Genomic DNA, 22433 nt, shown 5'->3' with positions numbered 1-22433 from the left:
TGACAGTATGTGTGTGTCTCTGCCTGTGTGTGTGTGTGTGTACGTATGTGTGTGTCTGAGCATGTGTCTGTGTGTCTGTCATTCTGTGTGTGTTTGTGTGTCCGTGTGTGTGTCTGTATGTGTGTCCGTGTCTGTGTATGCGTGTGTGTGAAACGATGTTTTAGTTTGCATGCATATCAGTGGACGTTGAAGGGTAAATCATGTTTTATTAACAATTCCCAAATTATTTCCCATATTTACCGGATGCCTGCTCTTTTTGTTTGATGAGAAGTAAACACGGCTGTAAATAACCCCACGAAGGGTTTATTGTTTTGAGTTGTTTGACTGTTTAGCATTTTCTTTATTGATTTTGATGTATGCCTTTTATATTGTATTGTTTGAATAAATATAGACGTTTTATACTACTTCCGCTTAACAGATAAATCTGACTTTTATTTTGATTGGTTAAAAGGAAGCGCACACTTTTTTTAGGTTAAAATGCGAAATCTATGGTATACGGCTACCGAGCTCACGGACAGATGCGAATATTATAAAAAGTTGTAATAGTTGATTGGATCCGTATGAGGCTAACTCTCTTAAGGTGATGATAAGGTAGTGATAGTTTACGAGATTTAATTAATATATTGTCACTTAAAGAAAGAAATTAAAGGAGTGTCACCAGCAGTAAGTCTTCACGCCAATTCATATACGGGGATCCGTTACAACGCCTATTGCTGTCATAATACGCAGGCGAAACAACATATAGCCTACAATAATAATAAATTCGACCAGGACGATTTTCTCCAATTCATAACAGCATTGTAGAAAAGAGAGACAAAAAACGGCAAAGATACGTTGATTAGAGACGTATTTGTAATTGTATTACGTTAAATACAAACGTAATCTGGAGAGAAATACGTTTTAGTCAAACGTAACTGCAAATTGCAATTAAGGTCTGGGGGAACATCATTTTTGTGATACAGGGTTGGTGGTTTGGACCCTGTAACCTGCAGGTGGTACATCCGGTCAAGAACAACACCAATTGAGAAGCAGTCTTTGAAGCAGAAAGAAACAGGCCACGTGGTATTTAATAAGGGTCTGCGTGTAGCTCGTCTTTTAAAGTATAGGAATTCCCAAAGGAATGCTGTTTTTTAAATAAATTGTCCCAGCATGCACGTGAAGTATATGCCAGGAGATAGACGTTGAAGCTTTTTTTCTTCTTTTTGTAATCCTTATACCTATGTTAATTTGGCTCAAATAATTCCGTCAGGTCCTGCGGAACTAAAGGATACACCAATTAAAAAGTGAGGAAATACACGTCAAATAAAGCGTAGAGCTCACACGTTATGTAAACGGTAATAACCCATCTATTCACCCAGGTGAAGCCCCCCTCCGGCTTCACACGCATGGATGTGTGCTTTGCGCTGAAGTGCGTGCGCGCTGCTCTCCGGCAGCGAATCACTGCAGCACAATGGAGACGCGCAGCGACTGAAACCACACCGCCGCATTCGAGGAACTTTTTTTGGCGCTGTTTTCTCTTCTTCCTGTCAGCAACTTTAGCTCTCGTAGATAGTAATACTCACAAGCAGCCTGATGGAAGTCGCTCCAGCATGTGTGCTCCTGCTGTGCAGCCTGCGCGTCTCTCTGGCGGCTGATTGGGAGTCGGTGGACACTCATCTGACCAACCGCGGTGATGTAATCGACTACAAAGATCCCTGTAAAGCTGGTACAGTGAATTTTGACCTACTCCATGAATGTATTGATGTTTTGTATTTTCTTTCTGGTGTATATTGAGCCAATATCCATAGCCCCACATACCCCCCAGACCCGTAACATTAAATATGAAGACAGTTGATCATTTAAAATTACCGGGAGCAGAGTTGTAGTTTAACACCCTTCTCTGCTCTTCCATTGACAGTTACAGGCCTTGATGTTAGTGTGAGAGACTGTGTCTGTCCACGTACTTCAATTAAATAAATCAAAGTAATATACAAATAAACTGAATTGAAATTGAATTAATACAAATATTTACTTGCTAGATAAATGCAACAAAACAACAAATGAACCTCCACATTTGCATCTTATTGTTCGTTCAGTAACATGATGAAGTGCACGAGATATTGCAGCTAAATAAATAAATACTTCCACGGGTCAGGCTTGTTTATGTGTTACTGTACATTTTACTACCATTAACTTGCTCTTTTCTTTCTTTGTGCGGATCGTTTTATTCTTGGCTAAAAGTAAAACAAGAGCATAGTTGAGACAGATCACCTGAATTCAACAGCTCTCAAGTAATTTTCAAGTTCAAGGTAGTGGTGGAAGAAGTAAAGACACACTCGAAAACACTCCATAACTTGTAAAGTCATGTCATTTTACTTAATCAGAAGTAAAAAAGTATTATCATTAAATGTAATCAGGTGTCATAAATATCAAGAATATCCCATTTTGTAATGCTGTATTATATAATTAGATTGTTATGACAAATGCAGGTCCATTCTACTGTTTCTCTAATGTCTAATTTCATCTCCAGCAACGCGTCATATTTTATGACCAAATTATTGATGTTGTGTGCTAATAAATACGAACAAGTTTTTCTCTATCGTCGAACATGCCAAACAATTACTTTGGTTATTGGGGGGCCTCCAGCTGCTTGGAGTCCCTTTTCACTTGTGACTTCTGAAACTTCCAAAACACACCACTCTTCTTCTCAGAGGCAGTTGCCTGGAGACTAGAGGTCATTGAGGCCGTGCCAGCGCGGTCCTCGGCTGGACGGCGGTGAAATCCTTCTGGCTTCGGGGCATGGGGTGCACACTGCAGGGGTGACAGTCATTTACAGTCACTCTTTGCATGAGTGAATTCACTTCAAAGGCCGACACAGGGCCTGCTACGTCTTTTCATTTGGACTTTCAAAGGTTGTTACATCACACGGCTAAATTAGGTATTTAATGGGAACGACTCTGGTGAGCTGTTGTGCTCGACTAGTCCAACGTGAGATCCTGATTTATCCAGGAGGAAACAAAATGTTTAACCCATCGTGGGAACAGAAACCGTGCGTGATGTAATTTACAGTATATGGTTCACAACAGACATTTTAAAGCCTGGATTTAGATTTACTACTCAGTGCTGTCTTTATCAATTACTGGAGCCAGAAAATAATGAGCTACTGAGATTATAATGTCTTGTGGTTCAACTTTCTGATTTAATGTAGAAGTTGAAGGTTTTCACATTCACCTCAACATATTTTAGTAAATAGTTTCTGTCCCAGACAATCATTCCTGTTTTACTCTTCTTTGCTTCCCGTATTCAGCTGCTAAAGTTGGATTATCTGAAAAAACATCTTTTTTTTAGTACATATTGAGAAGCTACTCAAGCTATTAAGTTGCAGCTCTTCAGCATTTCACAGCTTTCATCTTACAAGTTAGAAAATGCATTTAAAATGTAATTTATGCAAAAGTACAGAAGTAGTAGTTATTAGGTTTGTTTTGTGACATCTGCATCTCGGGACTACAGATGAAAAATAACCTCTTGGCTAATTCTGGCACATGTACAGAAATGTTTTAATTAATGTGCACTGTCCCTTATCAAATATACCAAAGTAAAGTATCAGTAACATGTACTTAAACTATTGAAAGTGAAAGTACTCATTATACAGACTAACTCTTTTCAGAGTGATATTCAATGCAGCGGTATTGTAGGAATATGAAGTATTGAATTGTTTACTGCCGAGTGGTTTATTCTAACAAGTCAGATTTTAAAAGTAGATGTGTTTTGTGTGTCGAATATTGATCTGTAAAGCAGTAGTAACTTTAGATATCACATAAACTAACTGAACAATACTTGAGTGAACGTATGTAATATCTTTCTCACCTTGGCTCTTCATGCTTCTGTAGAAAAGATGAAGCCTGAGGCTGAAATTATTATGCCGTTAAACGTGAACACATTTTTATTTTACGTTTATGAAAAACATGTAAAACGATGCATTTCTTCAACTCTTCATTTGAAGGTATTTGCTCCGATGTGGAGGACGACACTCGAATATGAATATATATGAAGATGAAAACATTTCCCCGATGCTTGACCAATGCACTTTACTACAAACCAGTTGTGTACATTCGGAAACACGCAGCTATGCAGACATCACCTGAATGACATTTTTATGAAGCTCCAACAAGTCTTCTTTATGTGCTTAATGCTTTTTTTGCCATTGGAGTAGAAATGTCTGGCACCGTGTGATCACAACCCTGTAAAGTATTCAGTCCACGTCTTCCTTCTCTAAAGGGACACAGGAGCTGGACGGCCCTCAGCGTGTTTCGGTGTGTGTGCTCAGGAGTCGTGTTTGCTGATCAAACAGACGCATGGAGTCCTGCTCAGAGCTCTTTCCAGGACAGAGATATGCACTTACACACACAGAGATGCACACAGTTAGTTTTGGATCCTGTTGGCAGGAGAGAAAAAAACAACAACTGAACTTTAAAAATCAAGTTTAGAAATAAGTTAATCTGGTTTTGTCTTTGTGGAGCAAATGATTTAACTCCAACAGCACGTTAGATGGAGAGTGTGACATGGTGAGCTAATGTGTGTAAAGTGTGGCTCCAGGTTTACAGTTTTCAGTGTTTTAACTTACAGAACACTTTCCTTGAAGACAGAGACTGACATATTAGGAAATTGATCTTTTGCAGAGAAGATCAATGTCCGTCTTGTATCTGCTCATTAAATGCGAAGCGACAGACAGAAAATGGTTAGCTTAGCTTAACATAAAGACTGGACACAGGGGGTAAGCAGCTAGCATGGCTCTGCCCAAAGGTCAACAAAGGAAAACAACATAAAAAATCACCCAAAGCTCACTAATTTCCATTTCATTTTAATCTAATTTATTTCAGCTCTGCACGTACACTGCCGTTCAAAAGTTTGGGGTCATCCAGACAATTTTGTGTCTTCCATGAAAACTCACTTTTATTTATCAAATGAATTGAAAATTGAAAAGAAAATATAGTCAAGACATTGACAAGGTTAGAAATAATGATTAATATTTGAAGTATTAATTTTGTTCTTCAAACTTCAAGCTCAAAGGAAGGCCAGTTGTATAGCTTTCTAATCAGATATTAGTCTTCTAAGGCGATTAGCAAACACAATGTACCATTAGAACACTGGAGTGATCGTTGATGGAAATGGGCCTCTATACACCTCTGGAGATATTTCATTAGAAACCAGACGTTTCCACCCAGAATAGTCATTTACCACATTAACAATGTATAGTGTGTATTTTTGATTAATGTTATCTTTATTGAAAAAACAGTGCTTTTCTTTGAAAAATAAAGACATTTCTAAGTGACCCCAAACTTTTGAACGGTCGTGTAACTACCGATAAAACCGCAGCATGTTAGATAACGTGTTAACTAGCGAGCTCTAGAGATGCTGCGGGCGGTTTCCAGTCTTCAAACTAAACTAACCGCCTGCAGCTTCATATTAAAGCGTATTCATCGTACATCTTTACCATAATGTCATCTTTATGCATGTGTTGCCTATCTGTGTGTTCTTCTGTCTGCCCCAGCTGCCTTTATGGGAGACATCGCCCTTGATGAAGATGACCTCCGCATGTTCAAAGAAGCCCACAGCAGGGATGGTGCACAGCACCGCGTCCACATCAACCTCACAGACTCAGGTATCAAAGCAGGAATACGTTTATTAACCTATGAATAATTATGACTGAGTTCAAATGAAGGGACTTTTTATCTATTTTCTTTACAGTAAACAGTTCTTCTTCCAATGAGAGCGTCAGAGACGAGAGAGCTGCAGGCAGACGGAGTCTCCGTCGCAGGAGGAGAGCCGCCACCTCCAGACCTGAGCGAGTGTGGCCGGATGGCATCATCCCGTATGTGATCAGTGGGAATTTCACTGGTGAGTTCTCACTCGAAACACTAAATCATTCATGCCTCCTCACAGGGGAGTTGTCTGCTATATGCAGCAACCATGTGTCCGTTGCCTTGTGTGGTGAAACTGTCAAACTCTTGTTCCTTTCAGGCAGTCAGAGAGCTATTTTCCGTCAGGCGATGCGCCACTGGGAGAAACACACTTGCGTAACATTCACTGAGAGGACGACTGAAGAAAGCTACATTGTGTTCACCTACCGACCTTGTGGGTGAGTTTGGAGCTCATTAATATTTCTTTATAATTTATTCAGTTAACATCACAGGAAACCAAACTGTTGTGTTTGAGAAATCTCGATTGTTTTTGTTTGTGCAAAGCGTCGTTTCATTTCCATTCATTTTCACACTGAGCATTTTATCTCATTTCGGCTTTATTTTTTTTTTGACCCACATTTTTATGGTTAAATTCACTCACTGTTATTTTCAGCCACAGCCGGGAACTGTTTTTATCCAAAAAGCTCTAAAAACAACATGCCCAACCTGCCCAGCACCACAGTAGACAAACAACTAGCTGGTGATCAAAGTCGAAAATGTTGCAGTGAAATAGCCCAATTCGTCCCTCAGGAGATAGTAGAGAGCAAAATACAGCAAACTAACTAACTTTAACTTTAACTCCAAACCATCAGCTAGGCAGATATCTCCAAACGACGGCTGGCGTTGCTCAGTGTGTGCCGGACGTACAAAAAAGCAACTGTTATCTAACATGTTTGTGCACACTGAGATGTTCAAGGTAACCAAACTCAAGCAAGTTTCAAGAGTCGGTTCATCGACTATCGAAGTATTTAAATGGAAGACGGCGGCTGCCTCGGACTGTAGGAACATTTTATCCAAGAGCCGAAAATTGTAAAACCTAAATTCTCCAAAGGTTCACAAAAATCAAAATGTACACGACTTATAATGAATAGTTTAAACGACTAGAATTTGCTGATATTTCCCTTAAATGTTCACGAGCAGCAAAGAATCATTGTTTGCTCGGAGCTGAACAGTGTCGCCCCCTGCAGGTGTTGCTCCTACGTGGGGAGGAGAGGTAGCGGCCCTCAGGCCATCTCCATCGGAAAGAACTGTGATAAGTTTGGCATTGTGGTTCATGAACTCGGCCACGTGATCGGCTTCTGGCACGAACACACACGCACGGACCGAGACGAGCATGTAAGCATCATCAGAGACAACATCCAACCAGGTACTGTTACTGTGTGTGTGTGTGTGTGTGTGTGTGTGTGTGTGTGTGTGCGTGCTCACAGACGCTCCAGATGTTTCTCCTTGCGTTTCGTCAGCTGACTCTGTGTGTGTGAATAGGACAGGAGTATAACTTCCTGAAGATGGAGCCAGGCGAGGTCGACTCTCTCGGGGAGGTGTACGACTTTGGCAGCATCATGCATTACGCAAGGAATACATTTTCCAGGTTGTCATTCTGGTGTTTTCTTACAATTTTCTTTCCTAACGTTTCTGTTAATGCAACTGTAAGGATTTCACAGGTGTTCTCTGATTTCAGCTTGTTCCTGGTTCACATTAATCGGCCATTAAATGGCCTCACTGGGGTCAACTCTTGGCTCAAGAGCCAAACTGCTGAGCATTTGGTGATTCACTCTGGCCATTACCTTACATCTTACAATCAGTGACCAAACCACTTTACATTACTCAAGTTTACAGTTTGAATTGATGACGTGTTTCCCATGGTTTATAGTCATTAGGCTTCCCTAACTGCCCCTAATATCATGCTGCATTAACAGCTGAGCTACAACGACCTGCAGTTGGTCCCTTCATTCAACTGCTAAACAACTCCAAAGGAAACCTCAGGGGATTTGATCCTTTTTTGTCACAGAAATGGTTTCACGCTAGTCTCCTTTTCTTTTTCTGTCTCGTGCATGTTGTTGCTTTTCTCTGTGTTTCGTTTTTTATTTATTTATTTTTCACCTCCATCGCTGCTTTGGGTCATGGAGGCAAGCCAAGCTAAATAAAGGCCTGGTAGTTCAGGCTTTGTTGAACAATTTGGGCTAGAGTGGCCTTTTTCTCTGGCATTCAGGAGCGGGCTCCACTGAGCTTGGCACCAGCGAAAGGCCCCATTCAGAGTGCTCTGTTTGCACATGCCTGTCATTCATGGGTGCATCACCATGGGAACGATTGCAAGAGCGAGCTCCAAACCCATGAGAGATTATCACTATCAATAAAGCATCAAGGTGTTGAATAGGAGAGTCAGACCATAAAAAAAAGTCTCTGGATGAACTTTAAAAAAACACAGATTCCCTGCACATCATTGTCGTTCGACGACGTTTCTCCTCAAGCTTTGTGTGATGTAGTAGATGTTTTGATATATATTTTTTAATATTCTCTGAGAATGAACTTATCACATTTTTGATCTGTCTGTAGAGGCATCTTCTTGGACACAATCTTGCCCCGTTATGATGTCAATGGAGTCCGGCCACCTATTGGACAGAGGACCCGGCTGAGCAAAGGCGACATTGCGCAAGCCCGCAAACTCTACAAGTGTGCAAGTAAGCTACATTAAATGTGTTGAAAATATATAAATCCAAAAAACAACATCTTGATTGTAGACTTTTACTACCTATTAAAGCCAAATTAGATATGACGCATCATGACTGCATGTGCACTAACGCTCATGTAAACCGATCATTCTGGGACTTTAATGTTACTCCTCTGGTCCAGTGTGATATAACCATGTGTGTCATGGCGTGTGGTTGTTTAAGGGTGTGGGGACAGCCTGCAGGAAAGTGCTGGAAACTTCTCTTTTCCCGGTTATCCAAACGGCTACTCAGCCTACGCTCACTGCGTGTGGAGGATTTATGTCACTCCTGGAGAGAAGGTGAGTGATGGTAAATAAGCGGAAACAATCCTTCAATAAGGACTCTTTAACTACAATTCATTACCAGCAGGGCTATGATGCATAGATATGTATTGCAAATTAGGCCATTTATTGTAATAATTTTCAAAGTCAATGTGACAATTTAAGTTGTTTTATATGATGAATTACACCGAATCAATTAAATTATTCAGTTTTTAGTACGAGACTAGCTCACATTGTTCAAATCAAGAAGTAACACAACCAGGAAAACCCTGTGTCTGAACGGGATGGATGTTAAATCCAGGTCCCTTTTTTTCTTGTGACGTTCTGCCCTCCTCGCGTGTCTTCTGTCTCTCAGATTGTTCTGAATTTTACATCCATGGACCTCTTCAGGAGCCACTTGTGTTGGTACGACCATGTGGAGGTCCGAGACGGGTTCGGGAGGAAAGCTCCTCTGAAAGGTCTTTAATGTGATCGACAACAGACCTCCTCTCCTTGTGCGGAGCGTCCTCCATTAACGTGATGCCGTGTCATTCCTGTGTCATGAAGTCTGGTCTTTTCATGTTCTATGGCAGGACGTTTTTGTGGAGACACACTTCCCGACCCAATCATCTCAACCGACAGCCGACTGTGGATTGAATTCAGAAGCAGCAGCAGTTGGCTGGGAAAAGGTTTCTCAGCTGTCTACGAAGGTACAACTTTAATAACGTGTGGATGTGAATATGCTCTTCACAGATGCTACATTCTCAGCTTTTTCATAGGTTCTACAATTTCATTTTAGATGTATAATATAGACAGCTGAATGTAAAACTAAAGATGGCTCTGGATGAAACAAATGCCTTCTCACCTCCTGTGCAGCCATCTGTGGGGGGGAGGTGAAGCGGGACAGCGGTCAGATCCAGTCCCCCAATTACCCCGATGACTACCAGTCCAACAAAGTGTGTGTGTGGAAAATCACAGTCGCAGAAGGTTTCGATGTTGGCCTCTCCTTTCAGTCGTTTGAGGTAAAATCGCTTTTATTTTGATTGTTAACAAAATGTTAAAATGACCAAAACTGGGAGAATGTTTCCCAAACCGCATATTCCCATATATTGGAACTTTATTTGAGTTACTTACTTTGATTACAAATGCCCAGCACCTGGAAGGTGGGAAGACTCCACTTTCACCTGCTTTGCACACTTCATTGTCGTTACTTCTCCTGCAGATTGAGCGTCATGACAGCTGCGCCTACGACTACGTGGAGGTGAGGGACGGCGGCTCGGACAGCAGCCCGCTGCTCGGACGTTTCTGCGGCTACGAGAAACCCGAAGACATCAAGAGCAGCTCCAACCAGCTCCGGCTGAAGTTTGTGTCTGACAGCTCGGTCAGCAAAGCTGGGTTTGCAGCCAGCTTTTTTAAAGGTCAGAAAAGCAACTTGGGGTTAAAAATGGTCATCAATGACAAGAACTACTGGTTACATTTGTTTTATTTATGATTTTACATCTGCCAGAGATGGATGAGTGTTCCGGACCGAACAACGGCCACTGCGAGCAGCGCTGTCTGAACACGCTGGGCAGCTACAGATGTGCATGTGACCCCGGATACGAGCTGGCTGCCGACAGACGCAGCTGTGAGAGTGAGTATAGAGCACGACTTCACTCCAGCCTTCACAGTGGAGCAGCCTCCTGTCACTGTGACATATGTACATATGCACCTTTTTTTAATCAAGGTATGTACTTTAATAGTTTTGGAAATACAATTATTCACTTCCTGGAGGAGAATAAATAGAGAAGGTCAATACCTCCTGGTATCTTTCTGTTACAGCCTGTAACCGGTTAGCTTAGCTTAAAGACTTGAAACAAGGCAACAACGGCTCTGTACACATGTAATTCATTTTAATGACCATCTTTGTGTTAAGCAAAGCAAACTAATGACAGTTGCCAGTTGTTTTCACTTCAGGTTATTCATCCTCAGGCCCATTCAGCAGCTGAACGAGACCCAATCGGCAGGCTCTGAATTTGTTGAATTGAGTTCCTGCAAAAATAAGTGAACGTCAGACAGGCCTGAGATTTACAGCTGGGAAGTATTGACTTACACAATAAAGTCAAAGGGAGATAGATTCCAACTGAAAATCATAAATGTCATGACAGTTTTTCTGTTAATCTGATTGTAAAACATGAGCAAGTGCTCAAACAAACACTTTGGTATTAATATCTCGTCTTTTTTTGCACAGTTGAGACACAAATCCCTGGTTTTCCCTCCTCTACCACAAGAGGGCAGTACTCCCTCACTGCATCTTCCTTATGAGCCCGTCAGCCTATTACACATACCTGCAAACTCATGAGGGGTGAAATTGGTGACAACGGGGTGGGGGGTGGGGGTCCTCTGCTCTGACTAAGTCAGTGCCCACAAACCCTTCTAATAAGAATATTATATATATATATATATTAATAGAATAGTTACAACACCTTGAAAGATGATGGTGAACCCTTCTAATAAGAATATTATTTAAAAAAAAATATATATATATATATATATTAATAGAATAGTTACAACACCTTGAAAGATGATGGTGAACCCTTCTAATAAGAATATTATATATATATACTGTATATATATATATATTAATAGAATAGTTACAACACCTTGAAAGATGATGGTGAACCCGGTAAGATGGCCACCACACCTTGAAATATTCAGTAATATTTATTTTGCATGGGCCCAGGTGTGAATCGGAGCGAGGCCCATTCAGAGAAATCTCTACGGCCCACTTGAGCGACAATCACACAGGTTAACAAGTCCCACGTTACACTATTTTACAAATCAAGTAACTTCCTGAATTTTGTGCACTTGAACACTTTTTTAATTTATAAATTATGTAAGAAATGAATTCCTTTTGTTCCTCTTTTATCCAATAACCTTCCCACCCACCCTTTCTGTGATTTCCCAGCAGAGGCCCCCACCCCGGGAAGTGGCTGAATGGAGAAGGGGTGAGGGGGTTTCTGTGAGATTCACACACTGAATTCCTGCTGGAAATCACTTCGATATATAGACTCTGGTTCGGTGCTCCGTGACGTCACTAGCGACGTCACAGCACAGAACCAGAACGCTGCGTTGTGAGAGCCAATCAGCGCTGAGCTGCTCCGCTGTTGGATCTAATTGGCTGTTGCTGCTCACGTGATGCTGGAGGCGGAAGTCATTCACACCGGGGCGCTAGATGTTACGACGTGTGTGGCATTTCCACAAGAAGTATAACGTAGAAAAATTGGTTAATTATTCCGTGGCGGATGGCGTAAAATATTTTTCCACGGAGCAAAGTAACGGAGATAAGCCACGCCCCCTCAACGACGCGTATGACGGGTTAAACCACAAACAGTCGGGCTACAGTCCACCCTTTTGCTGAGCCACTTTGTCGACTACTTTACAAACAAGATAGACGACATACGCCCCTCCTTTACCAATCCATCTTCTATCGCCTCACCAACACTAACTTCTTCATCCCCCTCTCTTTCCTCTTTCACCCCCTTGTCTCCCAATCAAGTTCTTAGCTTGGTGACCTCCGCTCGACCCGTCAGCAACTACAGACCGGTCTCTCTTCTTCCTTTTCTCTCCAAAACTCTGGAGCGAGCTATCTTTAACCAAGTGTCCTCCTATCTCCACAGTAACAGCCTTCTTGACCCTCACCAGTCTGGATTCAAGGCCGGCCACTCGACAGAGACTGCCCTCCTTGCTGTCTCTGAGCAGCTTCACACTGCTAGAGCAGCCTCTCTCTCCTCTGTCCTTATCCTTCTAGACCTTTCTGCAGCATTTGACACCGTGAACCACCAGATCCTTATCTCTTCTCTTCAGGACCTGGGGATCTCAGGCACTGCACTCGCTCTTTTCTCTTCCTACCTTAACGACCGCACTTACCGGGTAACTTGGAGAGGATCTGTGTCTGATCCTTGTCCTCTCACTACTGGGGTTCCTCAAGGCTCCGTCCTGGGTCCCCTCCTCTTCTCTCTGTACACAAATTCTCTCGGTTCTATCATTCATTCGCATGGCTTCTCCTACCAGCTATGCTGATGACACCCAACTGATCTTCTCGTTTCCACCGTCCGAAACACAGGTGGCGGCGTGAATCTCTGCCTGTCTGACCGACATCTCTCAGTGGATGTCTGCTCACCACCTGAAGATCAACCCTGACAAGACTGAGCTACTATTCCTTCCAGGGAAAGGCTCCCCCACCCATGACCTGACTACCACCTTCAACAGCTCTGTGTTGGCCCCTTCCCCGACTGCCAGGAACCTCGGGGTGACACTAGACAGTCAACTCTCCCTGACGGCCAACATCACTGCGACAACGCGTTCCTGTAGGTACATGCTGCACAACATCAGGAGAATACGTCCTCTTCTTACTCAGAAGGCGGCGCAGGTTCTGATCCAGGCTCTGGTCATTTCACGCCTTGACTCCTGCAACTCCCTCCTGGCTGGTCTACCTGCTAAGGCCATCCGACCTCTGCAGCTCATCCAGAATGCAGCAGCTCGACTGGTCTTCAGCCTCCCGAAATTCACCCACACCACTCCGCTCCTCCGCCTTCCACTGGTTACGGTGGCTGCCGCATCCGCTTCAATACACTGGCTCTGGCGTACGTGCTCTGAACGGATCGGGCCCCGTCTACATCCGGGATATGGTCACACCGTACACCCCGGCACGTTCGCTCCGCTCGGCAACAGCCAACCGACTTGTGCCTCCTGCACCTCGAGCTAATCACTCTACATCCAGACTGTTTGCTGTCCTGGCTCCTCAGTGGTGGAACGAGCTCCCCACTGACATCAGGACAGCAGAAAGTCTCTACATCTTCCGCCGGAGACTGAAAACACACCTTTTACGACTATATCTGGATTAAAACACAGATTTGCACTTCAGTGGCACTTAAATAGCACTTACTTATGGTACTTTTGTAGTTTGACTATGTTGAGGAAATGTTACTTCCTGTATTCTTGTTTGACATTGTTGTTTTTAGTTTGTACTCTAGGTTGAAATGCACTTATTGTAAGTCGCTTTGGATAAAAGCGTCTGCTAAATGACATGTAATGTAATGTAATGACGGGGTTACACCACAAACAGTCGGGCTAGTAAACTCATGCGAGTCAGCGCTGTCAGTTCTGTTTGTGACAAGGTTCACACACATGCTGACCAGTGGATCTCTAGGACCTTTCCAGGACTTTAAACCACATTTCCATGATTAAACATTTTGTGAAAACTCTGTGTATACATGAAAAAGTGAGAAGATGTCGTATTTTCTTAACATTTCATTGTAATAAACTTGGTTGCCATTCTTTTTTTTTTACAAATGATTACATTAAATTAAATCACCGATTTGCTTGAATTTGGGAATTCAAGCAAATGGTGATGTATATATGTCATCCAATGGTTTATCTCTTATTCTTCAACCACTAGAATCTGTGTTTTCTGTCACCAGCAGCTGCCTGTGGCGGGTTCATCACCAAGCTGAATGGCTCCCTCACCACGCCCGGGTGGCCCAAAGAATACCCTCCCAACAAGAACTGCGTGTGGCAGCTGGTGGCACCCATTCAGTACCGCATCACTCTGGTGTTCGATGTGTTCGAGACCGAAGGGAATGATGTAAGTTGATTACAGTGATGTTTTTCTATATTTGTGCAGACATTTGATCAGATAACCTGTTAAATCACCAAAATGTCACAGGCCACATCTTTTAAAACTGTCCAGTGTTTACCATCAGGTGTGTAAATATGATTATGTGGAGGTGCGCAGTGGGTTGAGTTCGGACTCAGAGCTTCATGGGAAGTTCTGTGGAGCGGAGAAGCCAGAGGTCATCACCTCTCAACAAAACAACATGAGGATTGAGTTCAAGTCTGACAACACCGTCTCCAAGAAGGGCTTCAAGGCTCACTTCTTCTCCGGTAAGTCATGAGGACTGTTAGTATGCAATGTCCAGGACCTTCATTCACAAATCCTGACCCCACTACAATAACCTTGTCTTCAGCTTCTCACACAAGAAGGGAGGCATGTAGTTTGACTCGATGTGAAGCTTACATCTTTTCATTTATTGAATATTAACTAAATAATGTAGTATCATGCTTGGTGTTTAAATCCAATACATCTCTTAATTTCACATTCAGAAACACATTCATAGTTATTTTTATTCACGTGGCAGGTTTAGTGTTTGTGTTTTTTCTAAAATGTTAAAGAATATTTTCAGTGCACAAAAAATGTGTTGATCTCATTTTGTTATTACAGAAATATTGCATACCCAACGACAACTCCCCATTGGAACATCTCCATGACTTTAATTAAATATCCGCAAGGGCAATGTCTGTATTTTAACAACGCTCCACTTTGTTCTGTGGACTAGACGCTGAGCTTTTCAAAAATACTTCCATAAGTGTCTAACCAAGAGATGTTTTGCTGAGAGATGACGGAGGGTTGTGGGTCTTAACTGTTTCATTCTGCAGCTTCTTCCCCTCGGGTAACACAGAAAGCCTCTGTGTCTGCGCTCAGCAGCAGATAATGCTCTAAATTGTTTATGTTATATGTTCTGCAGCCTGCAAAAATAATGTCCCCGTCTCCACAGATATAGACGAGTGCTCCAAAGAAAACGGAGGCTGCCAGCATGAATGTGTGAACACCTTCGGGAGCTACAGCTGTCAGTGTCGCAGCGGCTTCATGCTGCACGATAATAAGCACGACTGCAAGGAAGGTATATACTCATATGTTTGATAACAGAAAGTCATTTGATTCAGTTGATTTGAGTTTGTGATCACCCTGCCCTGATTTCACGAGAATCAGCTGCCATGCGGCTGGGCATTCATCTTACTCTGTTATATATCTTCTTCTTTTTTTACACACATGTATTTTATTATTATCATTATCTTTATTTAAAAGGGACCATGTACAGTTCAAACATAAATGTCACCATTCGATGTACCGTACCAGAGTATAGCTTCAGCTAATATGCATCTGTAGTCCTCTGACAGACCTTACAACATAAAACAATAACAAATAGTACAGGATAAATACACACAATGCAAAGTTACAGAACAGCATTTTAAATTTAAGAAGAACATGCCATTTAAATTAATTAATTATTAAAAACCATTCAAATTAAATAATACAGACCATCAAAAGCAAGTAATAAAAACCATTAAAGGTAAGTTATTATTGATGGTTTTCTGAAGCGCTACTGATAGCCACGTATTCGGTTTGATGGATGCCTTTTCAAAGGACACAACCAGGAGGAAATGATGTGACCAGCTTCCATTGTTTAGTTGTAATAAGTGATTTAGTTGTTGTTTTCAGCGGGCTGTGATCATGCGGTCAACACCGTGTCGGGCACAATGAGCAGCCCCAACTGGCCTGATAAGTATCCCAGCAAGAAGGCCTGCACCTGGTCCCTGTCCACCACCCCGGGCCACCGCATCAAACTCGTATGTCAATGGGTGTTTTTTTGTTTTTTTTACTGACCAGAATTCAGGACTTGGAAGGCAACTTTTGGAGGTGATTCATAGCATTTCAAAATGTCTCGCAGGTTTTCAACGAGATCGACATGGAGGCTCATCTGGAGTGCACGTACGACCACCTGGAGATCTTCGACGGGCGAGACTCGCGCGCCCCGAGCCTCGGGCTCTTCTGCGGCACCAAAAAGCCTTCGCCAGTCGTCTCCACAGGCAACAAAATGTTCCTGCGCTTCTTCTCTGACAACTCGGTGCAGAAGAGAGGCTTTGAGGCTTCATACCGAGCAGGTAAGCAAAGCAACCAGAACATTTCACCCCAAATAGCCTGGAAAACGAGTCAAATGGCATGTTTAGAGCCATAATAGAATATAACATTTTAACTTTGGGGTTGTTTCTGCTGCGTTTAGAAAGCTGCGGTCTTTCATCACTTTTACGAGAGCCTTATTCTGACCCTTTCATTGTGTGGTTGTGAATTCCTTAGAATGTGGAGGAAGCCTGAAAGCCGAGGTCAAGACAAAAGATCTCTACTCTCACGCCCAGTTTGGAGATAACAACTACCAGGGCGGCTCCGACTGTCTGTGGGTGATCTCTGCTGAGAAGGGCTATGGAGTGGAGCTCATCTTCCAAGTGTTTGAGATCGAGGAGGAGGCCGACTGCGGGTATGACTACGTGGAGCTGTATGACGGCGCTGACATCAAGTCTCCGAGGCTGGGACGATATTGTGGATCTGGGGTAAGGCTAAAAATATCTGTCTTTGTGGAGTAAACACTATTTAAATTGTTCTTCAACAACCTTCTTATTTTCTCACCCCCTGCACCAAAGGCCCCAGAGGAAGTCTACTCAGCCGGAGACGCCATCGTTTTAAAGTTTCACTCAGATGACAGCATCAATAAAAAAGGCTTTCATGCACGCTACACTAGCACAAAGTTCCAGGACACGCTACACGCAAGCAAGTGACTCTCCCCCGAACCTAAGTGGAGACATTTGGTCGGACACACCCGTCTCCAGGCGAGGAGTGAATGCATGGATTGCCACAAACAACAACAACCCGCATACTTTACATTCACATCTGTTAGATGGAGTGAAGCCATGCAGAATAAATGCATCTTTACTCTTTGTTTTATAGCTCTAGGATGAGAGACTCTTCGTCTCTCTAGTTTGCAGGGATTATTTTGAGTAAATTCAGTGGCACCATCTGTATCGAGCTGATTACGTCATAGCACAGTGTTGAGATATAAAATGTTTATATGAAATAGTTTTCTTGTTTTTTAATCATGTCGTCACTTTTTACTGTCTGGGGTAAAAGTTTACTTCTAATTATTAATAATAATACTACTACTACTACTAATAATAATAATAATAAGAATAATACTAATAGAGGACAAAAGCAATAATTCCCTTCTATATGCTCATCAGTAATGTTTTCTATACTGGCTTTGAACAGCAACTTAATAATTGCTGACTTTATTTCTTGACTGGCTCCAGTGATGTAGACGTGTACTCTGGAGGGTGTCAGTACATTGTGACATCACGGTGGGTGTAACAGGTGGATCTTACAGGGTGTGGCAACTTGAGAACTTTAAATCAGAGAGGCGTTTTCTTTCCAGGCAGAAGGGATTTCCCTGCACTTCCTTCCTTAGGTGTGATCATGTGACCTCTAGATGGGGACAGTTACTCTTAAACTGTGCTAAATAGTGCTTTAACATCTACAACATGTAATCTAATGACGGGCATGTTATATTTATTTTTGAGTTGGAGTAAGAGCATGAGAGAAATAAAAGTTTCAAGAAATGTTTTTATTAAAATGTTACCTAAACTTCAGCCCTTGGATCAGCCAGTGTAAAAACAGCTGGAATAGTCAAATCATCAAGCATGACAAGTACAAAGTAGATATCCAACATTAAAACCATGTGTGAGAGTGAAAAAGGCCGTTACACACAAGTTGCTTATGTCTCACTCTCACCTGAACGCACCAAGTACACCATTAGTACGACATGACACCGTATAAACAACTCAAGTGTAACGAATATGTATTCAACACATCGATGATAATCACAGTATAAAGCAATTAGGATATTTTAATGAATATATTAGTGTATCATGCACAAGAAAGAATATTAAATCAATAAAAAAACACATCATTCAGGTAGCAGTTTCACTTTCTTTACTGAAGCACAGCTTCTCTGAAATGAAACATGTGTCAGTGTAGATCCAGTTTACAAACTGAACAATAAGCGTTACTGTTACTTTCCAGTTCCCGTCTGGTTCGTGTGTCGTTCAGTCCGACCACTGATCAACTGCCCTGATCACTGCAACGCGCCGCAATGCGCCAGCAAAGTCAGGCAAGAAGAAGACAACGAGCAAACCGTCCATCTGCAAACTTGATGGCCAATACCAGAATGAACAGTTTTTGTCAATGTTTTATGAGGAATGCATGTTCCACCTAAGAGATACACAATATACATTTGGTGAGTAACGCTGAATTAAAACTCCACATGTCCTCTTTATGAGACATCTGTTTCTATTGGACTAATAATTCTGATTTCTGATGTACATCACACATCTCGAATTCGGTACAGTGTTCAGGAATTAGTGTTGCCTCTGTGGTGGTCAGTTCTTATAGTCACCCTTTTTGTTCATTTGTTTTTAAATCTTTGGTAGGAAAACTTTGAGAGGCTCATTTTCATGCACTTTATCCAGAAAACCCAGATTGAAGTAAGGGTACAGCGTCTCCTTGAAGGTCTCCCTGAAGGTGTAGAGGTGTGCCATGCACTCTGCGTTGTAAAAGGACACCAGGCCCCTCTTGTAGTCCAGGTACACTCCGATCCGGACCAGCGGCTCCTTCAGAGACAGGACAGTGGGGGGCGAAGTGCCAGCCATGTACTGGATCCCGTAAGAGAGGGAGAGAGTCCAGAAGCCGTTGGCTGGGAGGGTCTTGATGACTCCCTTTCTGGACACCGACTCTCGGGCCACCCCTACAGTCCAGACTGTGCTGCTGTACACTTCAATCTCCCAGTAGTGTCGCCCGTGGGTGAAGCCCTGGCTTCCCAGCAGCGACAGGGCGGCGTTGAACCTGAAGGGGTTGTCCTGCACGGTGTGGTTAAAGGTCTGGTAGCGAACGCAGGTCAGGGAGGAGGTCAGGCTGAGCCACCCGTTGGCCGTGCTGGAGTTAAATGTGATGGCGGCTGGAACTACAAACAGGAAAGGTAATGATAATGACCCAACAGTTCAATGATTCTTTGATATCACAGGATGGTCAGGTGATCACTGTTGGTTGCAGTGCTTGTAATTCAAATTTGCTAAATCGGATGGGGGTTAAAGTGTCACTTAAAGTACCTGGATAAAGGTTTCCTTTCATGGATTTCCACACTCTGTACTGCAAGGGCCCCGCAAAGCGGCCCTCGCACAGACTGGGCGGCGTAAACGTGGGTTTCTCGAACTTCAGCGAAGGCCTGCCAACAAAAGCAAAGTCAGAGCAGTGAAGAGAGAGAAGGAAGACAAAGCCCAGACAGGATGGAAAACGTTTCCCACACTCACCTCTGGAGCAGGACCTTGATGCTCTGAAACGAGACACGAGAACAAACACAGGACGAGAGAGACTGGTCATTAAGTTTGTTGTTTCTGAAATAGTAGAAGGCTTTTTTCCACATGACATCAATGTCTGAGCTCCCGCTATAACCCTGTGGGATCTCCCTGTGGCCGGGGGGAAAGTCCCACAGCCGTTGCCTATAAGGCCCCGTGCCTCAGCTAAACTCCTTAACCTCCAGGTCAGCGAGTGAGATCACTGGCCTACATCCTGTCTCCACTCACTGCTCAAGTCTTTTGTTTTGCAGCAACAGTGTTAACACTTGTAAAAAGTTACACTTCAAATAAATGCAAACTGACATGATCAACATGTGTACGGCCTTTAACACTGTACACACTGAAACAGGAAACATGGTCATCCCCTGCTCAGTTAAGACCTGAATGTTGATGTTGGAGCCTGTTTAACATAAATACATGACTGAACTAGAATGGGCACTCGGTAGAGCGCATACCTTCGCATATCACAAGATTGGGCATTGAATTATGAACATGTTGGCATTAGTTGCATGCCAATTGGATACAAATTGACCGCACTATGATAAAAAGAAGATGTTGACCTTTCCATGACCTTGACCTTTGACCCGATTGATCCCAACATCTAATCAAATGGCCCCCGGATAATAACCAATCATCCCACCAAATTTCAAGAGATTCAAGAAGATTTTTACCTTTTCATGACCTTGACCTTTGACCCGATCGATCCCAAAATCTAATCAAATGGTCCCCGGATAATAACCAATCATCCCACCAAATTTCATGCGATTCGGTTTAAAACTTTTTTTGTTATGCGAATAAACACGCATACAAGTAAATAAATAAATAAATACACGGCGATCAAAACATAACCTTCCGCATTTTCAATGCGAAGGTAATGATGTATACAACTAACTTTGGGCCCAAATATTACATCTCTAATGTGTCATTAGGATAAAGACATAGCCTGGAAACAAATAAGTTTGAAATAAAGTGTTCATCATTTCTCATCGTAATCATCCCCAGAGCTGACTCATCCTGCTGTGAATAGTTTCCAGATGGATTGTATTCATCGTACGGCGTGAGCTGAACCAACCCGCAGCAGAGTGAAGGCGTCCTGCTCCTTCAGCTTGTCCTCTATCTCGTGGGCGGCTCCCTGCAGACGAGAGATCTCCACACACAGCAGGGCCTTGTGCTCGTCCAGCCGGATCAGCTCTCTGCGCTCCTCCGTCTTCAGCTTCACCTGCAGCAGCTTCTCCTCCTGGTACAGGAACAGGTGGAGGTCGCTGCACTGGGCCTCAATGCGCTGCTTCAGGTCAGCGGTGTGCTCCTGAGGAAGATGAGGAGCAGTGTCACTTGCAGTCTTTGCAGAAAGATGGATCCTCTACGTTAGTTTTCTCCGTTGTGCTGAAGCAACATTTCAAGGATAGACCAAACTTTTGAACGGTAGTGTACGTTTTGAAGGTGTTTCCTCTCACCTTCAGCTTTTTAACCTCGTCCTCGACTTCCCTGTCACACTGCAGCGCCGTGTTGAGTTCAGCTTTAAGAGAATCCATGGAGCTGTTTAGAGACGCCTAACCGGACAGAGACAAGACATCACTCTACTGACCTGCTGCTCACTTCAAATACAACATCACAGCTACCTTTACGAATTGTAATGGAGCAAAAACAATACATGGATATTCACGTTTTAATCTGCATATGAAAAATACACACCTGACACACGTTTAAAATGTTGATAGAATGTACTAAACGTTCATTACTTTGACCGTGTACTGTACTATGCACTAAGTGAAATATGCATACTTCTTGAAAACGTTCAAACTTCTTTCACAGATCAACTGTGAGATCTCGACACTCGTTAAACCGTGAACAGTTAAAGCTGAACTCACCCGATACTTCAGTTCAGCCTCCTGGACACACACCATGGTGTGATTCCTGTGCTCCTGGGAGAGACCGCACACCAGACACACCAGCTCCTGGTCCTCCTCACAGTACAGCTTCAGCTCCTCTCTGTGTCTGCTGCAGCACGGGACCGGAGCGGGCCCGGCAACATCTGCCAGACGAGGTCCGGTCCCGCTCTCCTCCAGACCCTGACAGTAGCTCTCCACTATGTTGGCAACGATGCGGTTTGGCCTGTAGCTTTGCCCGGCGTACACCTTCCTGCACTGAGGGCAGGAGCCTGTGCTGCCCTGGACGGGACCCCGGGGACCGGTCCAGTAACCCTCAATGCACCCCTGGCAGAAGGTGTGGTCACAGGGCAAGGACACCGGCTGCTTGAAGAGATCCAGGCAGATGGAGCAGGTAAGATCTCTGCTGATTCTGTGTGCTGAGCTGTTGCTTACTTTCCCCGCTGTGGGAGGCTGCCGCAGCTTTTCCATCGCTGCAGCAAAGTCTCCTTCTTTTGGTTTCCAACTTTTCTTGTCTGGCTTTATCCTCTGGTTTAGTTTTTCCAAGTTCTGCAGATAAGCCGTCTGGATTTTCTTCACGTCTTTCTGATTCTTGCTCATTCCTTCGCCTTGATGGTTTCCCTTTGTTCTGAATGTACAGCTGGACCTCCACGTCCTTCCTCTCCTGCCGAGTGCGGCTGCTCTCCTTGGCCTCCAGTCTTCCTGTTGATTGTGGGGAAATGAAGTGGGTGGTGCTGAAGCAGCCACATCCTCTCACATCCTCAGCCGATACTGAGTGGATCTTAATGGGCCCCCCCTTTC

General features: G+C 43.3%; 2 protein-coding genes across 3 annotated transcripts; one reads left to right on the top strand and one right to left on the bottom strand.

Annotated features, from left to right (window-relative positions):
* The first annotated feature begins 1487 nt into the window (after positions 1–1487).
* LOC130205349 (bone morphogenetic protein 1-like) lies at positions 1488–17956 on the top strand. Of its 2 annotated transcripts, none has more exons than XM_056432669.1 (20): positions 1488–1705; positions 5531–5641; positions 5728–5877; positions 6001–6118; positions 6908–7086; positions 7203–7308; positions 8274–8398; positions 8612–8727; positions 9065–9167; positions 9282–9398; positions 9565–9710; positions 9911–10106; positions 10196–10321; positions 14154–14314; positions 14433–14613; positions 15285–15410; positions 16010–16137; positions 16239–16452; positions 16646–16896; positions 16987–17956. In XM_056432669.1, exons 1-20 carry the CDS (start codon positions 1573–1575, stop codon positions 17119–17121), a joined length of 2922 nt encoding a protein of 973 aa, XP_056288644.1. In that variant the 5' UTR covers positions 1488–1572; the 3' UTR covers positions 17122–17956. The 2 variants fall into 2 exon arrangements, with proteins under 2 accessions (XP_056288644.1, XP_056288643.1); XM_056432668.1 differs by having other exon boundaries at positions 14151–14314.
* Positions 17942–22353, bottom strand: trim69 (tripartite motif containing 69). Its single transcript, XM_056432671.1, has 6 exons — positions 21615–22353; positions 21201–21296; positions 20819–21052; positions 19702–19724; positions 19501–19616; positions 17942–19355 (listed from the first exon to the last, which is right to left on the bottom strand). Exons 1-6 carry the CDS (start codon positions 22230–22232, stop codon positions 18811–18813), a joined length of 1632 nt encoding a protein of 543 aa, XP_056288646.1. The 5' UTR covers positions 22233–22353; the 3' UTR covers positions 17942–18810.
* Between the last annotated feature and the right edge of the window lie 80 nt (positions 22354–22433).

The sequence above is a fragment of the Pseudoliparis swirei genome, chromosome 15 (genome assembly GCF_029220125.1).
Source record: "Pseudoliparis swirei isolate HS2019 ecotype Mariana Trench chromosome 15, NWPU_hadal_v1, whole genome shotgun sequence".
NCBI classification, from domain to species: domain Eukaryota; kingdom Metazoa; phylum Chordata; class Actinopteri; order Perciformes; family Liparidae; genus Pseudoliparis; species Pseudoliparis swirei.
This window is presented reverse-complemented; position numbering and strand designations above follow the sequence as displayed.